General features: G+C 38.2%; 1 protein-coding gene and 1 long non-coding RNA gene across 6 annotated transcripts in view; both read left to right on the top strand.

Annotated features, from left to right (window-relative positions):
• The first annotated feature begins 1,311 nt into the window (after nucleotides 1-1,311).
• PHF6 (PHD finger protein 6) overlaps nucleotides 1,312-19,772 on the top strand; it is a 55,750-nt gene continuing 37,289 nt past the window's right edge. Inside the window, exons 1-4 of one of the 5 annotated variants that reach the window (XM_045583505.1) lie at nucleotides 1,361-1,490; nucleotides 2,329-2,442; nucleotides 5,368-5,553; nucleotides 5,747-5,848. In XM_045583505.1, the coding sequence (XP_045439461.1) occupies nucleotides 5,416-5,553; nucleotides 5,747-5,848 (240 nt within the window). In that variant the 5' untranslated portion in view covers nucleotides 1,361-1,490; nucleotides 2,329-2,442; nucleotides 5,368-5,415. Of the gene's footprint in view, nucleotides 1,491-2,328; nucleotides 2,443-4,179; nucleotides 4,202-5,367; nucleotides 5,554-5,746; nucleotides 5,849-19,772 lie in introns of those variants that run through there. The other 4 variants (XM_045583506.1, XM_036443375.2, XM_036443376.2 and 1 more) reach the window with 4 other exon arrangements.
• LOC123652581 lies at nucleotides 7,383-7,764 on the top strand. Its single transcript, XR_006742005.1, has 2 exons — nucleotides 7,383-7,455; nucleotides 7,702-7,764. It is a non-coding gene; the product is annotated as an uncharacterized LOC123652581 (long non-coding RNA).

Below are 19,772 nucleotides of genomic sequence, written 5' to 3'. Positions count from 1 at the left end.
GAATGAAACAACATTGTATCAAAGCAGTGGAAAGCCACTTCCTCCCCTCCTGTCAGGAAAAGTAGCTACTTAAAAGGCATCTTTAAAGTTTCATTTGTTTGTTAGGCCACCTCCCGTCCAACCCCACCCCGCTTAAACCACCAGCTTGCACTAGTGAGCCAAGTAGAAAATAACATAAGCTGACCCATATATAGAGCATACTGTATGTCCAAGTATTATTCTATGAAATTTACATATATTAACTCATTTCTCTAATTTCTCATTACATCCCTAGGAGATTTAGACTTGGTGAAATTGAGGGAGAGAGAAGAAATGCACCGCGATCGAGGTCCTAGAGCTAGAGTGGGGGAGCTGGGATTCCAACCCAAGCATCCTTTCTTCATACATCAAAGAGGTAAGTGTTCGTTTAAATGCCTGATTTACCCGTGTGAGTTGTAAAAGAAAAAATCACTTATCTTTTCTGATTATGATAATGTCAGCATTTATAGAGGGCCTATTATATGCCAGGGACGTTCATGCACACTTGCATTATTTCATTTCTTCCTCACAATAAACCCGTTAGATTAAGGGTGTCGAACTCAGAAGGGGCCAAAATCTAAAATCCAGCCTAAATCGCGGGCCGAATGGTTTACTGAACAGTCATAAACTGTCATTGTGATGGAAACGCAGCGGAGTGTAGTGATGACAGCGCGGTGCGGGCCACATTGCAAGGCCTGGCGGGACGGATTTGGCCCGCGGGCCTTGTGTTTGACACATGTGCGTTAGATAGTATTCTTTATCCCCATTTTAAAGACAGAAAATTAAGGTCCAGAGATTAAAACGATTCACCCAAGGATTGAAATTGAGGCAGACTCCGCTACCAGCTTCTCAGTCTTTCCTGGCAGTAAAACGAGAGGACGAAGGACCTTAAAGTGATGCCATGAGAGTACAATGAAAGAATGGATGTGAAAAGGCCTCGGCGAACAAGTGCAAGGGATAAGGCCTACCCAGATGAATCACCGTTGAAAACTGGTTACCCAGGGTCCCTGCCCAATGGTTTCTGGTCCTAACCCTGCTTCTTTTCCCCCCAACCCACAGTTACGGCTTTGAATCTCTTTCTCTGTCTCGTCGGCTCCTGCCCCCAAACACTTGGCTGAGCGATGGACCGGAGAATAGAAGGTACGCGCGCGCGAGCAGGAGGCGGGGCCTGTTGCCCAGCTCCTCACTAGGGGCGGTGTCTGCACATGCGCCGTGGTCCTGCGGCTTCAGTTGTCCCTTCACTCCAGCCAATCAGAAGCCGCGGCGCGTTCGGGCGTCTAACGCCCTTTGAGTCGTTGCGTGCCGGGGGGAGCGACGTAAGGGCACTCTGCGAGCTGGTCTCCTCGAATGAAAGGAAACAACCTCCGGCGACAGAGCCCCGCTCTGAGGCGCTGCTGGAGAACCGAGACCGACTTCTTTCTCTTCCCCCTCATTGGCGCTTCTCCCCCGCCGTTCGCCTCTGGGCTCCGCCGGTGAGTCCCCACAGCACCCCGGGGCCCCCCATTCTACGCCTGGCGGGAGAAGACAAGGAGGATGGCGGTAGCCAGGCCGCCGCCCCTGCCCGTTGTTAAGGGGGACTCTTGGTGGTCTCGCTTTATTGTCGGGGACCCCAGAAGCGCCGCTCATTGAAGGCGCTGGGCTCGGAGGCTGCCGAGAAAAGTAATTTAGAGAAGCTAAGGGAGAGGTGAGGCTTCAGCCTAGACTTCGGGGGAGGGAGCGCAACATTTCGGGAGGAAAAATACTGGGTATTTCTAGTCTTTGCCTTTTGCTTAGTACATATTTGGGAAGGAGGGAGACTCCCAGTTTGGGAAGAGTAAGAGGAAGAATTGTTAGGATGGCCAGAAGGTTAGCCTTAACAGAAAGAGGAAAAACTCCGGGGTGGGGTGGGGATTAGGGGTGAAACAGATGTGAAAGCAAGACTTAGAGGGCGAACTCCTAGGGGAGGAGGGTTAAGGAAAGTGGTGGGATGATATTTTCCCGGATTCGGATGGATTGGAAAGGACAGTTAGGGGACCCCGACTTGACGACAGAAAGGAACCTGCTCAAGTGCTTTAGAGGAAGATAGTTTTGCGAGTTTATCTAGCGCTAGATTCGAGGGAGATCTCGGAGTCTAGTGTGTATTGAATAAATAACGGAGAGGATCCGGTACGTTATGAGTATTATCCTTTATTATATGCACAAACAGCACGGCGTTCTTTTGAAATGTGGTCGTTTCGATATTCTGTGTGGAAGTTGAAAAATCCTTTAGTAATTGAAAAACCCTTCCTTTTCATCGGCTTATGGACATAATATCAGGTCTTATTCATACAGATCACATTTTTTCTCTACCCTTGGGTTTGAAACAACTGGAAAATTCCTTCAGTTTCCTTTTGAATAACCGCAAGAAGCAGTGTGAAGCATGTAATATCGTGCAACCAAATTCAGGTGCCCTTCCGGTTCATTTCTTATTCGTTTATTTCTCTTCACTGTAACTTTCCTGACATAAATGCTGCTTTTGTGGGGATCGCATTTATGTATTTTGATCTGTATATTTCAACCGGCTTGCATGTAGAATTGTTTGATCTTCTGGTACTGCAGTTTTTGTTTGTTTGTTTTTCTGTGAAAATGGTCTTTCCAGATACCAGTCATTGAATGTGCTCTCGAGTGAGCTCTTGAATGCTCTCCTTGATGTTTCAGTTTATTTCTACCTTGGTGTTTCACAGCATCTTGGAAAATCAGAAATGCATCGGTTGTTTCAGCTTAACTAATCGTGCTTTTATGTTTTTCAGACATTTAAATTGTTTTTCACCGCTATTATCATTGCTTCTTTATTTCTGCTTTGTAACATTGCCTATAATGTTATGTTTCTTTAATGGAAAAGGTTTCATTGTTGGGTGAAGGCATCAAACTTTGATCTTTGCATGCCCTGAAAAACATTTTAAACTAAAATTAAAATGCCATTTAGCCGTGTGGATTAGGTCCTTGGAATGCCCTTATTCTCCTTAACTGGAAGACCACAAATGTGACAGCATTAGGTAAAAATCTGCATTTTTATGATAAAGATATTTTTTTGCTAGGACTCATTGTTTCCATGATGATCTCCACTTCATGTTTTATAAGGAGGCTGAAAAAAAATTAGCAAGATGTGCACAGATGCATTATTTGAATTTTAGTGGAAAAATCCATTCAGTCATTGTACATTGGGGAAAGTTTTTATTGGTTTTGTGACTTTTGTGTGTTTCTGTTCATTTTACAAATTATATTTATACCGATTACAGAAAAAATACACTAAAATATCTTTGAATGCAAAATAAAATGTACTACATATCTTCTCTTGGATTTGGGGGTCTTTGATAGCCAGAAAATCAGGTTCTCAAAATTAGGATGAGAAATTTACCTGTTTATAAATTGAAAGAGGCAGAATTCAATATGGATAAAATTTTGAGGGTACCATTTTCAGAATTAATTTCAAGAATAAAAAGTGATTTTCTACGTTAAGAATTTTCTTTATCTTAAGCCGATTTTATAGCCTATGCTAGCTAGCTTTGTATAGAAATTACACATTAATGATGTCTGTACAAATTAGATTCACAATGTGCCATCCTTTCAAATGGCCAAGGATGAGCGGGAGAAATGCTGAATATATTACAGTGGTTTCATAGTGCCTGCTATTGCATAGTAGGGGGGAAAAAAACTATTTTAGAACAGAAATAGCAAAGTTTGATGCTATTTATTAATTTGGTGTTTTGCATAGTTAATTCTAAAGATTTTGGCAGCTATATTCTTGATAAAGCAACTGAACACATATTTGCCTGATCAAATGCAAACACACTTCCCCTTTTGTTTCTTTTGTTTCTTTGTTATGTTCTTTTTCCCCCTTTAATCTTAAAAGTATTTGCTGCCTATTTTCAAACAGTTTCACAGTTTATAACCAGTGCTGTGAATACAGTACCATTCTATGCCATTTGGAAGACCAAGGTACCAGTATTTAAAATTGGCATTGAAAGTTTGTTAAACTCATCAACACAGAGACCTTCAGGGCCTTTGAAGTTTTGTTAAAAAGAAAAATCTAGATATAAGTTGATAAGAACTCTTTCTTTGTGGCTTCACTTGAAATTTTGACCAAGTATCTGCATTTTTATATTGTCAAGTGCTAAATGGTTTGTAGCTACTACCTTGCTGACATCCAGTGTTACTGGTCTTGGTGAATAAGTGCATCTCAGAAAGCTACAATGTTGTGTTAATGAGTCTATTTTTCAACATAGTACGATATTATGAAAATATTAAGATTTGTCAAAAATTGAAAAATATAGTAAATTTTAAGACCAAAATTTGAGATTTTATTCATTGTGATTTATTTTGTGGCAACCTGGTTCCTGAACTGCTTAGTTCTGCTGATTTGGAAAAACTACACAAATCAAGTAACTGATTTTACATTTACATTCTGAAGAATATGTGTTGAGCTTGATGATCTAAATCTGAAACTTATATGTTAGAGCTTTTCTTCCCTTTTTTGTTTGACTATCCTACCTATAATTATAGTTTGACCGAGTTTAAGACTCATTCAGAAATATTTTCCTAACTATACAATATTACTAAGTAAATGTGAAATTTATTGTATTTAGAATGCTACTTTTAGTTTGTAACTTTAATAAGCAGACTTTTGGAGTAAATCTGAGTTAGATAATACAATTATTTTTATAAATAACTAATTCCTAAAGTTTATATTTTTGAATATACTGCTATAAGCCTATTTTTTTTTTCTTAAAAATGGAATACAATAGCAAAAATTAACTTATTACAGACACATACATGATTTTTTAACTTGAATGGAATTCAAGTTAAAATAAGTGTTCCAAAATCATCATTAATTACATTTATTTCTTTTTTTGTTTACCAATATGTAAACTTTAAGGAATTATACAGTTATAGAATTCTGTTCATTCTGGGCATTGTGTAGTTGTAGTTTTTGCTCTTCTCTTAGATATATAATTTTTTGTTTCCTTGAAGGAGCACCTGCCTATACATGAAAAATATGTTGCATTAATTATGTCAGCAGATGATGAATTTAATATCACACATTGTACATTTTTTTATTTATCCATGCAGAAATAGTTCTAATTCACATATCCCCTAATTTGGGAGCAGTTTGATTTTTTTTTTTGAATTACTTCATTAGGCTATACATAATTACATATTTGTTCATTATGGAGGCATCTTAAGTTTTAATAGTGATTTGTCTAAAATCACTAAAAAGCCATTTAAAATGCATATATTAGAACTTAATTAAGACATTAAACAACTTACCTGACTATGTGTACACTGATTTTAAATGAAATTAACCATTTTGTTGCCCTTCTTATTCTCTAGCATTTCTTGGGGCTTATAAAGTGGCATTCTAAAGGCAACTTAAAAATCATGTCAAGCTCAGTTGAACAGAAAAGGGGGCCTACAAGACAGCGCAAATGTGGCTTTTGTAAGTCAAATAGAGACAAGGAATGTGGACAGTTACTAATATCTGAAAACCAGAAGGTGGCAGCACACCATAAGTGCATGGTAAGTATACCAGCAGCAACTGAGAGACTTGAAACCATAAGAATATTAATGAATAGTCCTGAATTCTAAAAAAAGAAAGAAGAAAAACTCAGTTAAATTTTTAAGAATATTTCCTTTTAAGTTTAACATCTTATTCACTGTTTCACTGTAATTTCTCTAAGTATAACCTTAATTTTTTTAATGTAATTTATAGCTCTTTTCATCTGCTTTGGTATCATCACACTCTGATAATGAGAGTCTTGGTGGATTTTCTATTGAAGATGTCCAAAAGGAAATTAAAAGAGGCACAAAGCTGGTAAGTTGGTATTTCTGCCTCTTGAGAATAAAATTTATTTTAAGCTCATTAGGAAAGAAATTGCTTATTTTAAAGTACATTACCTTATTAACTGAATATAATTTTAAATTGCAGTCTTTTTTTCTCCCCAAACCAGCAAATTTCAAGACTGGGTTTAACTTACTTACCAATTAACAAAAAAAGGGAGTGGATCACTTGAAATTATATAATGTTATTAAACAGTGTCACCCAATAAATTTAATTAAAAATAGCAAATGTAAAAAAAGGAGTGAATCAATATTCATTTTTTCTTTTTTTTTAATGTATTTTTGTTGATTTCAGAGAGGAAGGGAGAGAGAAAGAAACATCAATGATGAGTGAGGATCATTGATCAGCTGCCTCCTGCATGCCCCCTACTGGGGATTGAGCCTGAAACCTGGGCATGTGCCCTTGACCAGAATCGAACCTGAGACCTTTCAGCCCACATACAGGCATTCTATCCACTGAGCAAAACGGGCTTGGGCTCATTTTTTCTTTTAAAAATAATTAAAATCTTCTTGAAGACTGTATTGACTTAGAAAACAAGCAGTTGGCTTAATTTGAATGTATAGTGTGTTAAAGTTTTCATTTGAATGTATTTTCACAATTAAATTTTGATGTGTTTTCATCTTTCATAAAGTAAATATCATTACAAATGAAGATGATAGTATTCTTTCAACAGAAAAATGTTAGCAGTTTCTGAACAAAGTATTGAACTGTGATTCAGGTATATAACCCAATATTTATGACTGGATCACTTTTGGTGAGTTTTACAGTTTTTCTGAAGCTATAATAGAATAATATTCCTATAACTCTTCACTACCAGTAACCAGATTGGCAAGATACCGTATTATTCTATTGGAAAAGTAGTGTCATTTCAGTTGATACATTTATGATACATTACGGTTTGCATTAAAATAGTTTCTTTTCATTTGATTTTTTTCTTCTCATGTGAGCTCCTTATTGAAATTGCAACTGTAAATGTACCTCTAGTAGCTTCACTATGAAGTGTTTCATTATTTTAAAGACTAGAGACCCAGTGCATGTGCACTGGAACTGGCGGTGGGGGGGGTGGTGTCCCTCAACCCCGTCTGCCCCTTCTCACAGTTTGGGAGCCCTCAGGGACAGGAGGCGACCCAGCTATCAGGGGAAGGCAACGCCTCCATCACACCTCTGCTGCTGCCACTGCCAGCAGTGCAAGCCTTGGCCAGCCCTTGTTACCTGAGCCTCGGGTGGCCCTGGGCAGCTGGGCAGCCAACATCAAGGCTTGCCTGCACCTCTGGCCAGCCCTGGGCAGCTAGAAGGCTGAGGAGACTGGGGGACTCTGGAGGTAACCTCATGCCTACTGCCCTGGTGGGGCTGAGGGGACTGGGTGCTGCCATCTTGTGACTGTGGGCACTACCATCTTTGAGGATGGGGCAGTCAAATTAGCATATTCCCTCCTTATTGGGTGTGGGTGCTGCCATCTTTGCAATGGTGTGAGGGTAAATTAGCATATTCCCTCTTCATTAGATAGGATGGGTTTGACAGAACATATATCTGTGCTCTTAGGAACTAAGTAATCTCATTTCACAAAGAATCTGATGGGAGTCGAAACCGGTTTGGCTCAGCGATAGAGCGTCGGTCTGCGGACTGAAGGGTCCCAGGTTCGATTCCAGTCAAGGGCATGTACGTTGGTTGCCGGCACATCCCCAGTAGGGCGTGTGCAAGAGGCAGCTGGTTGATGTTTCTCTCTCTCATTAATGTTTCTAGCTCTCTGTCCCTCTCCCTTCCTCTCTGTAAAAAAAAAATCAATAAAATATATTAAAAAAGAAAAAGAATCTGATGGGATGTAGAGGCTATCATTTTGATGATCAGGAATAATTTGTTTTGAAAAGTAGTCAATCTTGTAGTATTAGGAAATACAATATGAAGAAGTTCAAGGACAACATTTGAGATTTGCTTTAAGATAGTCTCAAACCCTAGAATCAGTACTGGCATAGATGGAAATTTAGAAGTTTGTTTTTCTTGTAATGAGATCTTAACTGAAAATGTTTATCTTCCTCATCCCCAAAACTGTAGATACCAATAGAATGCTCCATTTTTATGTGATTTTTATTTTTTTAAATGTGGCTTTAGATTTCATGTTACTGTGGCTTACTGACTTGAGTACCAGAATAGCATGTTTTTATTTCCTCATCCTCAAAATCAAATTCAGATACAAAGAAAGAATACTATTTACTTGATCATGGGTATACTATAAGCCTTATCAGCCCATTATTTATTCCTTGGCACTACGAAATGCCTGGAAAATGCTTCCACATACTGACTTGTTATAATTTTTTTGTCACGTGACATGCTATGCTCTAGTTAGAGTAGGAGCAGTTTTGGTCCCTACTGTTACAATATTTTTTTAAAATATATTTTTTATTGTTTTTTTACAGAGAGGAAGGGAGAGGGATAGAGAGCTAGAAACGTCAATGAGAGAGAAACATCGACCAGCTGCCTCCTGCACACCCCCTACCAGGGATGTGCCCACAACTAAGGTACATGTCCTTGACTGGAATGGAACCCGGACCTTCCAGTCCGCAGGCCAATGCTCTATCCACTGAGCCAAACCGATTTTGGCTACTGTTACAATATTAACAAACTAGAAGCCTGGTGCATGAATTTGTGCATATGTGGGATCCCTCAGCCTGGCTGGTGATCAGGGTTGGCCAGCCAGAGGGAGGGACCACAGGAGGTTGGCCGGCTACGGGAAGTTGGCTGTGGAAGCACACTGACCACCAGGGGGCAGCTCCCATGTTGAGCTTCTACCTCCTGGTGATCAGTGCATGTCATAGCTACCGGCTGGTCATCTGGTCATAACAGTCGCTTAGGCTTTTATATATATAGATGGAATGCCTAGTTTTACATGAAGCAGCAGCATACATATGGCAGTATTGGTAAATTCAATGGAGATTTAATCTATTTGGACTGTGTGTAAGGAAAGCATCAGAACTTTACACAGGTTTCACTATTATAAGTTGTTTTGATTAATTTTTTAAATATTTTATTGATTTTTTTATAGAGAGGAAGGGAGGGGAAAAGAGACTTAGAAACATTGATGAAAGCTAAACATCGATCAGTTACCTCCTGCACACCTCCTACTGGGGATGTGCCTGCAGCCAAGGTACATGCCCTTAACTGGAATAGAACCTAGGACCCTTTAGTCCACAGGCCAACGCTCTATCTACTGAGCCAAACTGGTTAGGGCTTGATTAATTTTTAATGGTATAGTCCAGTGGCAAATTCATTAGTCAACAGAGCCAAATATCAACAGTACAATTGAAATTTCTTTTGAGAGCCAAATTTTTTAAACTTAAACTTTTTCTAACGCCACTTCTTCAAAGTAGACTTTCCCAGGCCTTGATATTTTGTAGAAGAGCCACACTCAAGGGGATAAAGAGCTGCATGTGGCTCTCGAGTATAGTGTATGGAGTTGATTCCCCCCTCCTCAAGTGTAGTGAGTTATATATAATATATTCCTTGGTCTAGGGAGTGGAACATTATTGGAGATAAAGACCACAAACTATAGTAAAAGTTTTGGATTTGAATCTCAGCTTTGTCACGTATTAGCTGATTGACCCTGGGCAAATTATTTACTTCTCTACACCATGTTTTCAGCACCTGCCAAAAGAAGATAACACAGTAGTTGTACTTTTTTCACAGGGATAATGTGAGAATTAAGAGAGAGACTATATAGGACTAAGCATATGGTTAGGGCTTGATAAATAGTAGCCACTATTCTAGCTATTAATTTTAAATAATAAGATCCTGCTAATATTATCATAGGCTAATGAAAAGCATGCTGGGCTGGGAAGTCATAGAGTCTAGTTTTTAAATAAATCTGCTGATATATTATGTAACTTTAGATAAGTCATTAAATTATTTGTCTTTTCACCCGTGGTAAACAGATAATACTGTATCACTGCTTACTAAACAGTGATGATGCATAACAAAAAATGCTATTAAATATACAGTTACCTTTGCAAAGATGTTTTTTTTAAATATATTTTATTGATTTTTCACAGAGAGGAAGGGAGAGGGATAGAGTTAGAAACATCAATGAGAGAGAAACATTGATCAGCTGCCCCTTGCACACCCCTCACTGGGGGTGCCCTTGACCGGAATCGAACCTGGGACCTTTTAGTCCGCAGGCCAACACTTTATCCACTGAGCCAAACCGGTTTCGGCAGCAAAGATATTTTGAAGCCATGTTGAGGCTGTGGGCATCTGGCATTGAAGAAAAATGGCAGAAGGCGGGAACTTTGGAGCCCAAGTATGTAATTTTGCTCCTTTCCTTCCTTCCTCCCAAAATGTCAAAATTTAAATAACTTACGTAGGGGATAGGACTAGAGTAGCATTTACATGTTTAACATTGAATTTATTTTCAAATCTTTTAGCCTTTAGTTTTGCTCCTTCCATTATATCATTTTATATGAAGTATTATTGAGTAACCAAAACATCACATTTTAGGTTTTTTCTTTACTTTGTCCTTTGTAGATTTGTCTAAGTAATAAAAGGGCCATAAATCAAATAGGAAGGGAGAGAAAAGTGAAGAGCTTCGTATAGGTAGATAAGCTACATATAAACTAGATAATCATCATCCCTAATTGAGTTTTTAAAGCATTTTATCCTGTGAGCATGTTTGTCCTGGCTCCTGTTTATCTAGATTTCTAGGTGAAAAGTAGGTCATGAATACTCATTGAAAATAATTGAAAACAGGAGTGCTGGTCCCTGAGTGCTTTCAAGAAGGTTCTAGTCTATATTTGGTGTTGGCTCCAGAGATGCTTACTTGCCCCAAAGAAATGTATGGAAAGAAGAGGTTGGGGTTTGCTGTGAAAGTGTATCTAGGTGGTCAGATGGGTCAGTAGAGGATGGGAGGTTGCAGTAGAGCGGGAGGTATGGGTATGTGGTTTCTATGTTCATGCTGCCAAAGGCAAATTTCCAAGATTTTCATGTTTGCCACAAGATCAGGGGAGGAAAAACCATTCCACAAGAATGTATTCATCTCTTTTTACATCACCTTTAACTACATTTTTCCAGAATGGTTTCCAGTTCCTGTTGAAGCCTTATGGAGACACCACATCTGTACCACCTACTCTTATTCTCCAACCATCTAGCCAAGAAATGCAAATTTCCAAGTAAAATTATGAGTTACCACTATTTTCATTTTGTGTAAGGAGACACTTTGAAGAATCTACTCTTTCTGGATAAAGTTGGTGGTGAAATCATTAAGAGTATCTACATCAGATAGTTACTGTTCTAATTGGTACCTTGGTCAGATATGTCACAGACTCTAGGAACAAAAGGAGTTCAAAAGGCCATTTCATTCTCCTTCCTTACTCCTAGGCAAGACTACTAGAAGCCATCCAACATAAGATTTTTGTGTGTCCTATTCTTAAATATATCAAGAAATTGTAATTCTACCCAAGCAATCTGAAACAGGAGCGGTATTATATAACATTTCAGAGTCGAGAAATTCATCCTTCTGTATAACTCAAATATCTTGCTTAATTGTTTAAAAAATATTTTTATTGATTTTAGAGATTAAAGGAGAGAGAGAGAGAGGGAGAGAGAGAGAGCGAGACAGAGAGAAACAATAATGTGAGAGAATCATTGATCAGCTGCCTTCTGCAGGCCCCCCACTGGGGATCAAGCCCTCAACCCAGGCATGTGCCCTGACTGGAATTAAACTGTAACTTCCTGGTCATAGGTCAGTGTTCAACCACTGAGCCACTTCAGCTGAACTATCTTGCTGCTTAATATAAAGCCATTGATGCTAGGTCTTTTTCCATTCAAGTAACTATTTGTTTTTTATTAAAAATAAAAAATTCTCGCCCAGTCAGTGTGACTCAGTTGGTTGAATGTTGTCCCATGTACCAAGAGGTTACTGAATTGATTCCTGGTCAGGCCACATGCCCGGGTTGCAGGTTCCATCCCCAGTAGTGGGAGTGCAGGAGGCAATTGATCTATGTTCTCTCTCATCAATGTTTCTCTCCCCCTCCTTCCCTTTCTGTCTCTCTAAAAAATCAATAAAAATATTTTGTTTTTAAATGAAAAATTCCTCATGTATCTCATGACTTTCCTCAGGTCACTCCTAAACTTTCCCCTTTTCAAACTAAATTTTACTCACATGTATTAAGAAATCCTCTGAATATTTTCCTGTTGTTTTTTTTCAGTAGTAGAAACAGCTAACATTGAACACTAAATATGTGTTAGGGACTGGGATAAATACTTTAAATACATGATCTCACTTAATCTCATAATCATACTTTGAGACAGGAAGGTATTTATTCTCACTTTACAGGTGAGGAAACTGAGGCTTCAAGAAATTAAGTAACCTGACAATGGTTATACAGCTAGTAAGTGGCAGAGCTGGAATTTGAATCCAGGGCCAGTTAACTGCAGAGCCAGAAATCTTAATCATTAGATTATACTAGACTGCATCTTAAGCTACCTAACAAAAAATCACATTTAAAAATGTCATGATTAGCCAAAACCGGTTTGGCTTAGTGGATAGAGCATTGGCCTGTCAACTGAAAGGTCTCAGGTTCGATTCCGGTCAAGGGCATGTACCTTGGTTGTGGGAACATCCCTGGTAGGAGGTGTGCAGGAGGCAGCTGGTTGATGATTCTCATCGATGTTTCTAGCTCTCCATCACTCTCCCTTCCTCTCTGTAAAAAAGTCAATAAAATATATTTTAAAAAATAAATTAAAATGATTAGAGCTTTTCTAACAGAGATGGTCATAGTACCTCATTTAGGACATAATCAGATTCATGTTAATATATTCTGTTATTAGCATTAACTTGCTGTTTTTAGGACAAAAATCCTGTATACATATACTGTATAAGAATATTCTGATTCTGTGTTATCCTCAAGATATTTTTTGTAGCCCCTGAAAATAAAAAGACAGAGAGATAGAAACATTGATGAGAGAGAAACATAGATCAGTTGCCTCCTGCATCTCACTACTTTGTTATTTACTCAGTACCAATGGAGTGCTTTGCACCCCAGGGAAAAAGTATGATTTTCAAGAGTTTATAATCTAGATATTGGACATGTCATGAATCTGCATATATGACAATTTATAGTAGACACTTTTTAAATTTTTCTGTGGGTGAGGATTCTTGCCTATTTAGGTAGTTAAGACTGCTTCCTAGAGATAGCAAGGTTAAGAAAAAGGGATGAGTCCAGGAAACAGATTAGGTATATTAGAATGGGTCACTGAGACTGGCAGTAGTGGATTGGAATTGAGTAATGTGGGATGATTGCAAGGTCTTTAACTTTTTTTTTTTTTAATCCTCACCTGAGGATATTTTTCCATTGATTTTTAGAGAGAATGAAAGAGAGAGGCAAAGACAGAGAGAAACATCAATGTGAGAGAAGCAAGCACATCAATTGGTTGCCTCCTGCACCAGCACCGACCAGGGCCAGGGCCAGGGAGGAGCCTGAAACCAAGATATGTGCCCTTGACTGGAATCAAACCTGGGACCCTTCAATCCACAGTCGCTCTATCCACTGAGCCAAACTGGCCAGGGCAGGGTCTTTAAATATTAAAAATGAATTTCAGCTGGTTTGGAGGGGATGGGGAAAGATAATGCATTATTTTTCAAGAGATAAGTGATATATAGTAGTCACTGTGGAGAATGAAATATAATGGCTGCATATTTGTTTTGTGTACATAGTTATAATGCAAGCATCTTAAACTCAACCTGTTTAAACCAATATTCATTAACTCCCCACACTGAAACCTGATTCTCTTTCTGAATTCTTTACCTTCAACTCTTTATACTTCCACGTCAGTCACTTGGTTCTATTTCTGGGTTGTCTCTGTTTTCTTTTTTAATGGCCTCCTAAATGCAGTCTTCCTCTTTCCATCTTTCCAACATACTACTGGTAATTATTTGATCTCTACTTTAACTGTGGATCTTTTTTAAAAAAATATATATTTCATTGATTTTTTACAGAGAGGAAGAGAGAGGGACAGAGAGTCGGAAACATCTATGAGAGAGAGTCATCAATCAGCTGCCTCTTGCATACCCCCTACTGGGGATATGCCCGCAACCAAGGTACATGCCCTTGACCGAAATCGAACCTGGGACCTTTCAGTCCGCAGGCCGATGCTCTATCCACTAAGCCAAACCAGTTTCGGCTATTTGATCTCTACTTTAAAAACCTAATGTCACTCTCTCAGTAAATATCTTCCCAATTCCTTACTACATAGAAAACAGTATCCAGAGACCTCACCCTTTAGAAGTCATACCTAACTCACCTTTTCTATTCCTTAACTCATTCCCTTCCCTCTCAGTTTCCCAATCATCCTCTGCTTGTCTCTACTGCTGTGTATGTGCTGATGTTACTAGTCTTGATCAGTTTTATCTGTTTTTGAGTCCTACTGAGCCTTTACCTCTGTCATAAAGTTTAACACTGCACTGTATCTGTTACATGTTCTCAAGCCTTTCTTCCCCACTCTTCTGTGAACTCTGGGGGAGTAGAGACTATTCTGCTTGATTAGCATAGGATTAAGTGAGGATAATGCATGGAACACTTAGCACAGTGCTTGATGTCTCAGTTGTTCTCAATAGTGTTCTAAAAAATAATGGCCACTTATTAATTGTTGGTTGAATTTGAAAGAGAGAGCTTCAATTGGATAATAGTGTGAAGCCTTAATAATGAGCTAGGTGTAAATTGACCAGGGAAGTAAGGGTATAACCTAAAATTCCTGTTTTGGTTAATCTGTGTTTTAGTGTTGTTTGCAGCTCCAGCAGTTTGAAAAGGAAGGAGAGAAATCTAGAGGGGAAAATCAGGTTGTTTATTTGTTCAGGATGGTAGAGAGCTGTCTATGCTTCAAACAGGAGTTGTTTGTTTGTTTCTAAAACTGTCACTCACCCAGTATGGTCTTATTTTTGTTTACATAGGCATTATATTATTTGTCAAGACCTGCATCTAGAGTCTAAAATTCATGTAGCTGTTCATTTGTTAGATACTTAATCAAGTGTCTACTTTATATCATGGACAAATGGAAACACTTTGGTTGCAACCATGAATGAATATAGTTTAGCTTTAGAAGTATCTGAAGAATGCCACAGGAGAGTTGGGACAGAGGGCCATTATTAATTCTCCCTGAGAAGGCAGAGGCTTCATAGAAAGTGACATTTGAAATGTATTCCACTGGGAAAGTGATGCTGTAGAAGTCAAAGGGAGAAAGAGTTTCAAGGAGGAGGAAGTGGTTAAAGTATTAAGTAAGTATTGAATGGCAGTGCTATTTACAGCGTGTGGCTCATTCAGCATTAATGAAAGACAAAATGGAGCACCCACAGTATAAAAATGCTAACACTGCTAACTGCATACAAAGGAGCAGAAGGTGACTAATAGTGTAACTAAACAAAAGTAGTACCTAGCCAACTATGAAATCAGAAAGGGGAGATGGGGGATTACCAGCAGGTATCTTTTGCAAAAGGTTCCAAGTGACTTTTAATGAACACTCTTTGGCATGGACCATTGCCTTGGGACAGGGGTTGGCAAACTTTGTGTAAAGGATCAGATAAATATTTAAGGCTTTGCCAGCCATATGGTCTCGGTCACAGGCACAGACAATACACACAAAAAATGAGCATGTCTATGTTCTGATAAAACTTAATAAAAACAGGTGGTGGTCTGGATCGGGTTTGCATAACTCCACCTTAAGGTATTTTGCAGGGGAAATTTTCTTTGTAACTAAGTGTACATGAATCACGAATGTATTCATATAAATATGAATTTTTTAAAAAAGCTCTCATTTTACATCATTTATATTAAACTCAACTTTGCTTTACTTTGGAAGTAATTAAGTAGAATGAATGTAAGGCCAAAGAGAAACTTCAAGTCCAATAATGGAGAAAATCAGGTCTTTGACTATTACTGAATCAGCTACATTTTTTTAAAAATTGAAATATGTTTTTCTTTGCCTTCATTTAATACTTCTTTGTAATTTGGAATACTGTCAATTTATTTCATTATATAATTCTTATTTATTTATGCTAATGGAGGAGAATGCAAATCAATAATAAAAAAATAGTCCATGTCTGGTTTTAGGGGGTAACTTGGTACTTAATCAAGCATGAATGTATATTTGGGGTTCTTCACAAGTGATGTATAGCAACAGCATGACAGTTTAGCATACATTTTAGCATGAAAGACTTAAACACTTTAGAAGAACCTAAACCTAATGATCTGATCTCAGAAAAAGTCTATCTGAATCTTTCAGATGAAAAAAGAAACTTGGAAAGTTCCAATAAGGGAATTTATACTTCTCATCAATGATGATTCATAAATATGGATGGAGTAGGAGTAGTGATATTCAGAGCAAGGTCAAGAGACTAGTTTAAGTAAGAACTTGATAGACTTAGTTCATTGCCCTCCAATTTCCAAAAGACTTTTTTTTAAAATATATTTTTTATTGATTTTTAAGAGAGAAAGGGAGAGAGATAGAGAGCTAGAAATGTTGATGAGAGAGAAACATTGACCAGCTGCCTCTTACACACCCCCTACCGGGGATGTGCCCGCAACCAAGGTACATGCCCTTGACTGGAATCGAACCCGGGACCTTTCAGTCCGCAGACCGACGCTCTACCACTGAGCCAAACTGGCTTCAACTCCAAAAGACTTTTGAAATTATTTTTTCAGTAACTGCTTAGATTTAGTCTGTTACTCGAATAAGTAATTTTTAGAAGTTCTCTATTTTAGAAGCACTTGGAATTTAAGGTCCTAATCTATCAGGTTTGTCACTTTCCAATGACTTTGATAGCTTTTAGATTTTATTTTTGCTTTCTAGCTTTATATTTAGACTTAATTGTTATATATTATAGCTATAATGATAAACCAGACATGATTATAAGATCATGGTCTACTCTCCCATGAAATGGTATTACTTTTAGAAAATTTTAACAAATAAATGGGATACCTGTCAGTTAACTAGATAATTCAGAACTTACTCTGTTTTCTGTGTTGGATATGTGAGGTATTACTATAAATAAAGCAATAAACCTGGAGTTAAGAGCATTTTTTAGGCAGCTCTGAAAACTTGCCCCAACTACATTGTGCCACTTTTATTAAAAACAAACATCAGTGTAAGGTTAACTGTTCTCACTTTTTGTCTCGTTTCCTATAAAAATATCCTATATATCCTCTTTCTAACTACAAGCACTTTTGGGTATTTTTTCTTAGCCTTCAGATTCAAGAACATTCTATGGACATTTGTAGCCATTTTCTTGGAGCAAGTGTCTTGAGAGTAGTAATTACTTAGCTGTGAGAATTTATATCTATACAATGTAGTCAGTTACTGATGTATATCATAGATATAGAGCAATTAAACAGGGCAAAGCTAAGTCTTAGAGAGCCCTCACTCCCTTGACTCTAGCCATCAGATTTCAGGTTTTCCCCAAGAGCCTTTTCTTTTTCCCTATTCTAGAATAAATTTTATTTATTTTTTTTTATTTTTGTTTTTTAAATATATTTTATTGATTTTGTACAGAAAGGAAGGGAGAGAGACAGAGAGCCAGAAACATCTATGAAAGAGATCATCGATCAGCTGCCTCTTGCACACCCCCTACTGGGGATATGCCCGCAACCAAGGTACATGCCCTTGACCAGAATCGAACCCGGGACCTTTCAGTTCCCAAGCCGACGCTGTATCCATTGAGCCAAACCAGTCCCGGCAAATTTTATTTTAATTTGACTTTATTTATATCTTTCTGTGGTCTTAGTTGGGTTTTCCTTAGCTACTGAGAAAGCCGTATTTTTCCTTTAATTCCTTAAGACTTCTTCCTTTTGCAAACTGACTTTCAATCATGGCCTGGTTCAATTGACTGAGGAGCAGGTATGTCCCAGTCTCTGGCCCCTGTGGGACTTTAGCTAAGTCATGGTCCTTTCAGTTTCTGTTATCTCCTCTCATGCGTGACTTAGTTCCTCTTTCATGAGTGTTTCAGCTTCTTGAGACTCTCCTTATGTGCCACAACCTAATCTACACTAATAAAAGAGTAAGATGCAAATTGACTATACCTTTGTGATGCCTACCAGCCAATCAGGAGTGAGTATGCAAATTAAACCAACAAAGATGGTGGGTTAATTTACATATGCAGGTGGCCAGGGGCAGGGTGGGACATTTGTGTTGTCATCATGGCAATGATGCAGGCGTTCCACACCGCCCCAGTTGCTCCAGGCCTCTGGGCAGCGTGGGAAAGTGGAAAGGTGGCTCTGGGCCTGAGCAAAATGGCGACTCCGGCCGGAGTGAAGGCGGTGCCAGCAGTCAGGGGGAGGAAGGTCCATTCTTGCATGAACTTTGTGCATTGGGCCTTTAGTCTTAACATAGTGAAGCTTCTCAGACAACAGAACAGTATTTACCAGGGGTGGGAAGATAAGGAACATAGGGAGATGTTGGTCAAGAGCCATAAAGTTGCTATTATGGAAGATGAATAAGTCTAGAGTTTTCATGTAGAGCATGATAACAATAGTTAATAATACTATATTATATACTAGAAATTTGCTGAGAGTAGATTTTCTGGTGCTTTCACTACATGCACCAAAAATGGTAGCTATATAAAGAAATGAATATTAATTAGCTTGACTGTAGTAATCATTTCAACTCTGTATATGTATATTAAAACATCATGTTGTGCCCTAGCCAGTTTGGATCAGTGGAGAGAGTGTCAGCCCTTGGACTAAAGAGTCCCGGGTTTGATTTCGGTCAAGGGCACATACCTTGGTTGTAGGCTCAAACCCTGCTCTGGTTCCAGGCACATGTGGGAGGCAACCAATTTATGTGTCTCTATCACATCTATGCTTCTCTCTGTGTGTCTCTCCCCCTCCCTTCCACTCTCTTTAAAAATCAATGGGAAAATATCCTCAGGTGAAGATTAACCATCATATTGCATAACTTAAATAAATATAATTTTATTTTAAAATAAAGATAGTATAGCTTCTAACCATAATATAAAGATGACATTCAAACATCTGAAATAGAAAGGGACCTTTTCTTACATTCTTCCCATTTTGGAAGAGGTAATTGATTACTGAGGTTTACTAGGTATACTAGATAGCAAACTGAATAGAGGAGTAAAAGTGAAACAAAAATATTCAACAAATAAATTTTTACCTCTATTTAAATTAAGAATTTAAAAAGATACAAGCAGAGTAAGCTAAGAATTGAAATACCTATATTGGAGACAGGAAATTAGCCCTCAGCAAATATTAGGTATATGGGTCAGACCTTTTCTCAGGAAGGAAGGAGTCCACCATTGTTCTTGAAAAACATGTTTCTGTCAGGTTAACTTTCCTTTTCCCACATTGGAGAGAGCATTGAGTAAAGTGCAAGCATGACATTAAATGGCAACCAACAATCATTCTGCTGAGGGCTCTGCAGGGACTATAACAAATTGGAGGGCAAATGTTTTCTGTAAAGTGGAATACAGGATAATATTACTCAGGTCCCACCAACTGGTGCCTTACTGTGGTGGGGGTCCCATTTTCCTATTTTCCAAATGAAGTCCTTTTTCTGTATTTTCTATAATGTTCCACATGTCTGGTTTCTCAACATCTTTATCTCCCTTGTTTATTAACAGAGCTAATCTTTCCCCACAAATATTCTTGCCTCTACTTATTCTCTGCCCCTTCAACTGATGATTCTTCTCCAAATCCTAGATCAGACTGTTTAAATATTTGTAGGCATACCTGAAGATAATTTTGCCAAATCTGCAGGTGTTAGAAACATGAATGAGAAAAAATTTGCCTGAAGATATTAAAACCTTCAATAACAGAGTAAGCTTAAAATTAACTATTTTGTAAGGTACAGTATTAGTCTTCTAAAAAATTGGTCTAGATACAATTAATGGATGAAATCTATA

The sequence above is a fragment of the Pipistrellus kuhlii genome, unplaced genomic scaffold, assembly GCF_014108245.1.
Source record: "Pipistrellus kuhlii isolate mPipKuh1 unplaced genomic scaffold, mPipKuh1.p scaffold_m20_p_19, whole genome shotgun sequence".
Classification (NCBI taxonomy): domain Eukaryota; kingdom Metazoa; phylum Chordata; class Mammalia; order Chiroptera; family Vespertilionidae; genus Pipistrellus; species Pipistrellus kuhlii.
This window is presented reverse-complemented; position numbering and strand designations above follow the sequence as displayed.